Below are 9,986 nucleotides of genomic sequence, written 5' to 3'. Positions count from 1 at the left end.
ATGGTGTGGTAGCCATGCTAGTCCACGGATTGAGTTAATATATAGAAGTAAAAGGAATTAAGGTAACATACTTAAAAAAAAAAATTGGACTAGCTTTCGAAGGTGACTCTTCTTCCTCAGATCAGTGAAAAGGCCAGTGCAACTTACAGATCATCAGTAGAAAAGCTGAAAACACAGAGACCTGCCTCCCGGACTGGTAGGTCCCTCCTCCTGCTCAGGCTGCAGCATTGCAAGCTGGCACCTGGAGCAGAGGCAGCTTCCTTCCACCTGGCGTGAGCAGGACATCTCTGCGTGTCACGTGCTTCACGGGGTGGGGGGGGGGGGGGGGAAACTGGTGGGAGCATATACAGAGATCAGAGGGGCGGACAAAACTCCCAGGAGATCGCACGAGGGCACAGGACCCACGAGGAGAGCAGGGAAAGTTCCATGACTCACCAGTTTCCACATTGCAACTCTTTGCTAAATGCTCCCACTGATAGCTCTCGGGGCCACCCTGGGCACAGCGAGTGGCCTGCTGGCATTATGCGGGCTGACTTTTCTGTGCAAGTGCATGCGGGCGAGAAAGGTGCCGGTCCACTGGGACGAAGACACCGGGAGGAAGAACTCCAAGTTCACTCTGCTGCAGCCACACCAGCAGGTAATGTGTCGTTTTCAGGTACCCTCACCCCGTGCAAGACGGCTGCTGGCAGCTTCTCTATGTTCCCAAGTTGGAGAGGGATCAAGCAAAGGAAGAAGATTTTGCAGCTTTTTAAAAATTCAGTGGGTCCTCTCCCCATACCCCTCCCCCCCATAAAAAAAGTTTCTGTGAATTTTGGAAGCGAGTGGTGGTGATTTCAGCCAGGTATTGTGCCGGCAGGGCTTCTGCTATTAAATCCTGTTCTTCCATTGTCCCAGTGCTGAGGCCCCCACTCCCAGTTCTGCCAGTGCACCTCCATCTTGCCCTGCAGCACCCCTGTCCCCTCTCTTCTCTTAAAGATAGTCTTCCAAATCCATATTGCCCAATAAAACAAGTCTGGGTTATGCTGGACAGGTTTTCTCTCTCTCTCTGTCTCATATCCTCTTCCCTAGCACTGGGATTTTAACGCTGTAAATTCTGGAGCAACACTGAAATTGTATTACTGCTGCACACAAAACTGGGAGGTTGTCACTTCTTTCTTGATGATTGCGCAGGACAAATGCGTACCGCCCTATTGCCTTACCTTTGGGGCGAAATTGTAAGTGGAGTGGGGGGGGGGGGGAGGGGGTTTGTGGGAATGGTGCACGTTGGCATCCCCACGTTGGCGTAAGTTTATAGAGTATGCGCTGATGCCGTGGTGTACTAAGGGGGGGGAGGGGGGCACCTCGCCTCCTCTCCGCCCCCTGCTCCTTCCTACTCCTCCCCTGCCGCACATGCGTCTTCACTTACTCCTCCTCCCACACCATACTGCTAACTCTTTCTAGGTGCGGGCAGCGGCTCCAACCTGCTGCTCATGCTGGCCGTAGCGCTCCCCTCTGACGTTACTTCCGGGTCCCGTGACTAGGGAGCGAGAGCCGACGCCGGCGCGGGCAGCAAGTTGGAGATGCTGCTTGAACCAGGCAAGCTAATCAGGTAAGGAGGAAGGGACGGGACGCATGCACGGCAGGGGGGATGGAGAAAAGGGTGAGGGGGGGGGGGGCGCCGCCCTAGGCCTCTTCCATCTCGTTACGCCGGTGCACTGATTTGCGCACAGCGTAGGCATAGAAGAACAAGTCATTTCTATACCGCATAACCGATGCGGTTTACAAAATTTAACAAATAATGCAATCTCAAAGAAAATTGATTAATTCTGCGAGCAAACGTGTCTTTGGTTGCTTTCAAAAACAATTGTAAGACGTGGAACGCGATAACAAAAGTTTCCGTTCTTTGTCCCAGAAAGCCGCCTGATAAGGAAGCAAAGCTTGGGGGCATTTTGCGTGACGACAGCCTTTGACCGCTGGGAAAGTGAAAAGGCCGTGCGAACTGCGTGGATGCTTGGACCGAGTATAGGGAAATACTTCAGATAGGTAAGTGGGCGCCTCACCCACCCTCCTACCTCCTGAGACACTTTGTCCTACAGGTTAAACCCCCGCCTTTCTGGCAAACCATTACTATTCGCTTTCCCGAACCCCCAAGAGACGCCACATTCAAAAGATTCCTGGATAGAGCTCTATCCGTTTCAAGCAGGCATTTGGAACGACACCCTAAGTGACCTCCTTCTGAAATCCCCAACATACCAATCCCACCTATTCGACAAATTCGTCTGAAAGTCCTTCCTTCCAATGACGAAACCCCCAACATATTCCCTTCTTACTTTCTTTACCTTCCTCCCCTCCATCCATCCACACCCCCAACCCGTGATGTATTGTCGCACAAGGCCTGTATTCTCCACAAACCTGGAACTGAAGCAATACCACGCAATCACGCTGCTTGCTTCCACACTGTAGACCAGTGGTCTCAAACTCGTGGCCTGGGGGGCCACATGCAGCCCGCCAGGTACTATTTTGAGGCCCTCGGTATGTTTATCATAATCACAAAAGTAAAATAAAACAGTTTCTTGACCATATGTCTCTTTAGTTATAAATGACAAATGACAAAAGGAAAGATTTATAAACTATACAGAGTTTTTTTTACCTCATGCAAAATGGTCATTTCTTTAATAAGACATGAACTATTTTTTCTGCGGCCCTCCAAGTACCGACAGATCCAAAATGTGGCCCTGCAAAGGGTTTGAGTTTCAGACCACTGCTGTATACCATCTTGAACTGAAAAGGTTTGACGGGATATAAATAAAGCTGTTATTATTTTTTAGGCCTAGTTTTCGTTGGTTTAAATGAGTACATGTGAAAGCTATGATGTACAGTAGTGATTAGGCAGTGCTAAGCATGAATCTTTTATAGAATTACGCAGATTTTTTAAGCAACATATAGAAACAGGCCCTTAATGAATAATGATAAAAGGAAAATTCTCTTTATCAAATTGTTAGTCTTCCCTGACTTCCCTACAAAGTGCAGGTCTGTCCATCCCTATATTGTATGTCTCCCTTATTTAAAAATCACAATCAGACTGGTTCTGTGAGTCCAAACAAAAGCTGAGAAGAGACTGTTATAAATACAGTTGTAGGAGTTACCTTTGGACGCTCTTAAGTAACGTTGATTTCCTTATATCTTGCTTTATTTACGAAATATTTGAAAACAGCCCTTGTTTTAAGTTTTCCAAAATTTGGGGGGGGAAATAACATTTCCTTCACTTTTTGTCTCGTTCTCTGTCTCCTCTCCCTCTGTTCTATCGCTGCTTTTCCATTTGCCTTCCCTCAGATTACTATTCAGAAGTCAACTGAACCTGTCCAACCCCAAACTCTCCTGAAGTCCCCTTGGATTTGCAAGACAAAACTGGCTAAGACATCTGCGCACACCGTTAATGACACGAGCGATGACATGAAGAAGAGTGCAGAAGAGACCTTGACTTCGTCAGGGGACCACCGGGACTCAGATGAGAGTGGTGGATTAGACCAGAGCTCGGAGGACATATTTATTCTCTCAACGAATGGTGAGTTACGGGGGTCCAAATGCAGTCTTTCACTCTGGAGAGCCTGGTTCGAATGTTTGACCTGATGGGCAGTGACAGATGCCCGTTATTCACGATTAAAGACAAAACACAAAACGCTGAGTTTTTTCTGCTTTGTTTGTTTTTTTTTTTTTTTTGGGGTTGGTAATGTCGCCGCTCTTCGAAAATGCCTCGGCAATTTTTAAGAATCCACCGGAAGGCTCATTTCAATATTAAAGAGCACACTCGCAGGCCCTCGCTTGAAACCTCGCTAAAGACAGAGATAATCCGTTTGGATAATTCCGCAGGAAAACAGTTTCACGACGGCATTAAAGTTTTGAGAGTCTCGCCCTCAGTTCCTTGTCCCAAAATGAGATTAAAAATGGGAGACAGATAGAGGAAACCAGGAGTTAAGCCACAGCTCTTATGGCAGATCCTTGTGATGGCTCAAAGCCATTGCCATGTTGCCCAGGGTGCCACTGTGACAGCAAGTAGGGCTATGGCATGAGCAGAGGCAAATAGAAAGGATGGAGGTGGAAGCTCAGCTCAGGTGTCAATGTAGATAAACCAAAGTCTCTGATGGGAGACAGCTGCCCTGATGACAACTATTTAATGACCGGGCGATGCCAATGTGTCCTTGCATTCCAGGTGAAGAAGAGAATGGTGGCACTACTCTGGACTTCAACCCGGAAAAGCCACTCACCTGCCAAGCTCCCAAGCTCCATTATTCTCTAGGATATGATTGTCAGAAGGCAGAATTGTGTGTCTCTTTACTTGAAGGTAGGCACGTGCTTTAAGGTGCTCTAACATAGAAACATAGAAATAGACGGCAGATAAGGGCCACGGCCCATCCAGTCTGCCCACCCCAAAGACCCTCCCCTACCTTTCTTTGTGAATAGATCCACAGAAATTTCCTGCCGGTCCACAGGGCCAGCACGTGCATCAGGCCCAAAACAGTGTTCTTCAACTGCCGGTCCACGGTGCAATCGATGTGGCGTTATCTTCGATCCAGCTCGCTCTTCCTAACTGATTCAGTGCACAAAGCCACAGGGAGTGGCTCCTACGGGCATCCTGCGCCTGAACCGGAAACCTTCTCTCTGACGTTGCAACGTCAGAGGGAAGGCTTCCAGATGAGGCACGGGACGTGCAAGGTGCAATTAGTACTAGTATGGGGGCGGGATTCTTTAACCGCCGGTCCAAGGATCGATGCCGGTCCACAGAATAATTCTTTTATTTCTGCCGGTCCATAGGTGTAAAAAGGTTGAAAAACACTGCTCTAGAGAACCTATCACATGGTACCGATTCCATTCTCATGAGATTAGTAGAATCGGTGTCACGTGATCAGGGAATTCACCCCCACCCCCTAAAGGCCCTGAGGACACTGCTCTGAATTCTATTGGTTGAGCAGGCAACAGGCCGTGTTGTATATCAAGCTAGATTACATGTTTAGTTAAAGGCTTCTGAGGCAGGCCATAGAGGCCAAAACACGTGCGTGCCGAGCCGTCGCACAAGATCTTATGATTTGTGGAATAAAACTGTACACCAGCATTTTCTCCACTGTGCTGGCTTGTATGAATGTGTAGTCGGCACGACTCTGTATCGCCAGCAAAACAGCACAGAAGAGACACATCATTAAGTTATACACCCAAAGAAATAGCGACGTCACCTTGTTCTGAGAAGGATTCTTGCACTCTGCAGCACTGTCCAGTTTTTACTAGGCGGGAAGGGAGTCACCGTTTACTTGCACTTCTGTGCAAGGCAGGAGATCAGGTCCGTGCCCCAACCTGTGTTACAGCGCGAGTGACTTTGTCCGATACAGTAAAACCTTGGATTGCAAGTAACTTGGTACGCAAGACAAGCAAATCATTTGATTACATATTAACTTGATAAACAAAAAAAGGTTTTGCAATACGAGTACATACGGTATACACGCATCACATGGTTCTTCTCTCTCCGACACTGCCGGAGTGTAGTGACTGTTCTAAACAAGCAAAGTCTTGCAATACGAGTACATAAGAGCATAAGATGTGCTGCTGCTGAGTCAGACCAGTGGTTCATCGTGCCCCAGCAGTCCGCTCATGCGGCGGCCCTTAGGTTAAAGACCAGTGCCCTGTTTGAGTCTAGCCTTACCTGTGTATGTTCTGGTCCAGCAGAAACTTATCTAACCTATCCTGAGGGGTGCTTTCCCCTATAACAGCCTCCGGGAGAGCGTTCCAGACCTCCACTACTCTCTGGGTGAAGAAGAATTTCCTTACGTTTCTACATACAGTATTTTGTATTAAAGTTTTGTGGGCTGTGGAGTTTTCATTATTTCTTATGGGGAATTATGCTCGCAAACCAAGGTTATACTGTATTTAAATTTATCCTGACTATTTGTGTAGTACAGTGTTCTTCAACCACTAGTCCATGGACCAGTGCCGGTCCACAGAAATTTCCTGCTGGTCCACAGGGCCAGCATGTGCATCAGGCCCAAAACAGTGTTCTTCAACCGCCGGTCCACAGTGCGATCGATGCGGTGTTATCTTCGAGCTAGCTTCCTCTTCCTAACTGATTCGCCTGAACTGGAAGCCTTCTCTCTGACGTTGCAACGTCAGAGGGAAGGCTTCCAGATGAGGCATGGGACGTGCAAGGTGCAATTAGTACTATTATGGGGGCGGGGTCTGGGGTGGAGATTATGTAGAGATGGGCGGGGTCTGGCCCATGACTTAGCCCAGTGTTCTTACACCGCCAGTCCATGGACCGATGCCGGTCCACAGAATACTTATTTAATTTCTACCGATCCATAGGTATAAAAAGGTTGAAAAACGCTGGTGTAGTACACTGGGAAAAAACCCAATGTCAGTCAGTGTGTGCCCTCGTTGTACTTCAGAAATGTCCCTTCCTCCTGTCTTCTAGCTGTACTTGGAGGCTCTGAGGGCAACCAGGACGCTGCATGTGACTGCTACATCCTAGGCAGCCTTACCACCCGCTCTGGCACCTTGGAAGCCCGAACAGGGCTGGTGAGGAACACATCCTACATGACCTGGGAAGACAGCCTGTTCTTCTCGCTTGTCCGGGAGGAGCAGGCAGAGGCCTCGCTATGCATCACTCTGTGGAGCTGCGACAAGTTCTCCAGGCAAAGAATCGCAGGCCAGGGCAAGTTCAGTGTGGACACACCATGCGGAACTGACTGCTGGGCCAATTTGAACGTTCCCGAGGAGGTAAAAAATCATTTTCTACCTCAGTGGAGTGGCGTAGCCCAGTTAGGGGGTTACCGGACTCCGGATTGACCCGGACTTGTCCTGGCGTCTGGACGGCTTTTCCAAAAAACAAAATAATAAAAAGCAGCACGCTAACCTCAGAAATGGGAAATATTTTTAACGCGTATACTTAATTTTTACAAAGAAAGGTGGTGCTCAGAGACATGGAGGGAAAAGGGGAGCACATTCCCCAAAAGATTTGAAACGTGGCACGGCGAGGCCAAAGAATTATAACCAAAGATAAGTTTTTTTTCCAACTTTATTTCATTAGAGAACACTGAAAAATACCACCTGTTGTTAATTGGAAAGTATTGCAATGATTGGGTGGTGAAGTTTTGGGGGGGGGGGGGAATTTGTTCCCCTTTTCCCTCCATGTCTCTGAGCACTACTTTCCTTAGTAAAAATTAAGTATACTAGTTAAAAATATTTTACATTACATTACATTAGAGCAGTGGTTCTTAACCTGGGTTCGACCGAACCCTAGGGGTTCGGTGAGTCAGTCTCGCGGGTTCGGCGGAGGTCAAAACACACCTCCGACTCATATAGCGCTTCGGTCACGTTCAATCATCTATCAGTTATTCAGTGATTTTGATCAAGACGGATCGTGGACTCGGTTTCTTGATCTATCAATCAACAGCAGAAGTCACACTGATTTGCAGTAAATTTCATTATTATGTTATTATTATTCGAAATATAGGAGAACTTTTTTGTTTTCAAAATTGATATTATTTTTTCCTTCACTGTATACCTACGTTTTGAATTTGTAAAAATCATATTTTATTTTTCCAATAAAGAAGGGTTCGGTGAACACGCATATGAAACTGGTGGGGTTCAGTACCTCCAACAAGGTTAAGAACCACTGCATTAGAGATTTCTATTCTGCCATTACCTTGCGGTTCAAGGCGGATTATAAAAGAGATAAATATTTTCTGTATCTGATGTTAGCATGTTAGCGGGGTGGGGAGTAGGGATGGAATGAGCAGGGTAGGGCAGAGAGATGCCGGCGCCCCCACCGACATGGTACAAAAAGATCATGTAGGGGCCTACAATATTATCTCACCCGAACCAGGTGCGCTCAGGAAGCCTTCAGAAACTTCCATTCAGCTTTTTGTCCTCTCCAGGCCCCGGCAGCTGCAGAACACGCAGAGATCCTGCTCTCCGTCAATTATTTGCCTTCAGCTAATCGCCTCATCGTTGTGCCAATAAAGGCTAGAAATATTCATCCGTCCACACAGGGAAAAGGTGAGCACACGGGAGCAGGGACTTGTGCACGCAGTACATCTGTAGAGCAGTGGTTCCCAACCCTGTCCTGGAGGACCACCAGGCCAATTGGGTTTTCAGGCTATCCCTAATGAATATGCATGAGAGAGATTTGCAAATAATAGAAGTGACAGGCATGCAAATCTGCTCCTTGCATATTCATTAGGGCTAGCCTGAAAACCCGATTGGCCTAGTGGTCCTCCAGGATAGGGTTGGGAACCACTGCTGTAGAGTACCCTGCCTCTAGTCTAGTCCAGGGGTAGGCAATTCCAGTCCTCGAGAGCCGGAGCCAGTTCGGGTTTTCAGGATCTCCACCATGAATATGTTTGAGATGCAAATCGATCTCATGCATATTCATGGTGGATATCCTGAAAACCTGACCTGACCCCTGGTCTAGTCCAATGAACAGAAACTTTGTCCCGGTTTTGAAAAACTTTGAACTCGGGGCCGCGCCTGGAGAACATCTGCGCTTGCGTGTGGCAGTCATTGCGTCACACCCGCGCATGCTCGGAGGCCCTCCAAAAGCGCCTCTGAACCTGAGAAGAGAAGGTCTGGGGGGGGGGGGTGTCTGTGGCAGAACAGGGCGTGACTTGAGCGGGGCTGGGTGGAACTGGGCGGGGATGAGGAACGGGGCCATGTGTCCGGATTTTACTCAAGTAAGATCTGGTAACCCTAGGTACTTCCATATGACCCAGACTTCGTAAAGACAGGTGCTGGGTTTAGTGAACCGATGGTGGAACCCAGCAGGTCATTTCTTCTCGACCTTCTGTGGGTGTCTGCCTAGCATGTATATAATGCCTTTTGTAACAGCCTTGTACTTGCTGTGCTTTCTTTGCCGTAGACGTGTCAGTGAGGATAACCCTGTGGCACCAAGACCTGAAAGTAAAGAAGAAACACTCCCAGCAGAGCAGGAAGCAGATAAATCCTGTCTGGAATGAGATGATCATGTTTGAACTTCCTCAGGAGCTGCTGGAGGCCTCCAGTGTGGAGCTGGAAATGTTTTGCCGTGAAATCAGGAGCCGGCAGACACGCCATCTGGGCAGATGCCACCTTGGGCTTCAGTATGAGGGCACAGAGAGCAGTCACTGGCAGGAAATGATGACGAATCCTCGCAGGCAGATAGCCAAATGGCATAAGCTTTGTCAATAAGCGTGGAAAGTGAAAGAGTGGCTTTTCCGGGCCGTGGGCCCTATTGGGTTGGTCACCTCAGACCTGCCTCATCACTGCCACCATAGTGTTAACAGATTTTCTTTGTAATACAAACTCAGTTGTAATAGGTGTCCTCGCCTACTCCAGTCCCTGATCAGAAGAATCCCACGCAACTGTAATTTCAGCACAATCAACATGATATTTGTCAGCTCCAGGGTAACCTCCCATTAGAAGAACTATCTTATTTGCCTTTTTGTGACAGGAGAACTACTCGCCTCATATTTCCACAGAAGTCCTGTGACATCATGAAAGTTTAATGCTTGAATGTTCATACAGATGACACATTTCACATATGAAAAGCACTTTAAGTTCTTGACTTGAGACAGAGTAAGACTATTCAAATCTAGCATCAAACTATAAAAGTGCCCTGACTCCTTTTGGGCAACTGAAAAGCACAAATGAATTAAAAAAAAAAAAAAAAAAAATCAATATAATTCTCTTTTGAAAATGTAACATACTTGTATAATAATATACAACACTTTCTCATGGACAATAAAGAGAAAAACACACAAGCACAGGCCAGAAATGATAAACTCAGGGGGAGGGAGACACGTTTACAAGTCCCACGACAAACTTTGCGATTGGATCGGTCACACCCTGAGGCAGCAGAAATGCAAAACGTTGGCCACTGTTGGTGTACCGATCGTCTGTTAGAGATAAGTTAAAATTTTTTCTTATCTATCTTGATTATTGCACCGCATAGAGCCTTTAGATTAGAGAATGACACAGCGAAAAAA

The 9,986-nt window shown here is 47.4% G+C and overlaps 1 protein-coding gene across 1 annotated transcript; it reads left to right on the top strand.

Annotated features, from left to right (window-relative positions):
- The first annotated feature begins 369 nt into the window (after positions 1-369).
- SYT13 (synaptotagmin 13) lies at positions 370-9,715 on the top strand. The gene is made up of 6 exons (XM_033928705.1): positions 370-637; positions 3,313-3,544; positions 4,190-4,321; positions 6,437-6,741; positions 7,902-8,022; positions 8,882-9,715. The coding sequence occupies exons 1-6, from the start codon at positions 464-466 to the stop codon at positions 9,187-9,189; spliced, it is 1,272 nt and encodes a 423-aa protein (XP_033784596.1). The 5' UTR covers positions 370-463; the 3' UTR covers positions 9,190-9,715.
- The last annotated feature ends 271 nt before the right edge of the window (positions 9,716-9,986 follow it).

This window comes from Geotrypetes seraphini, chromosome 19 (assembly GCF_902459505.1).
Source record: "Geotrypetes seraphini chromosome 19, aGeoSer1.1, whole genome shotgun sequence".
NCBI classification, from domain to species: domain Eukaryota; kingdom Metazoa; phylum Chordata; class Amphibia; order Gymnophiona; family Dermophiidae; genus Geotrypetes; species Geotrypetes seraphini.
This window is presented reverse-complemented; position numbering and strand designations above follow the sequence as displayed.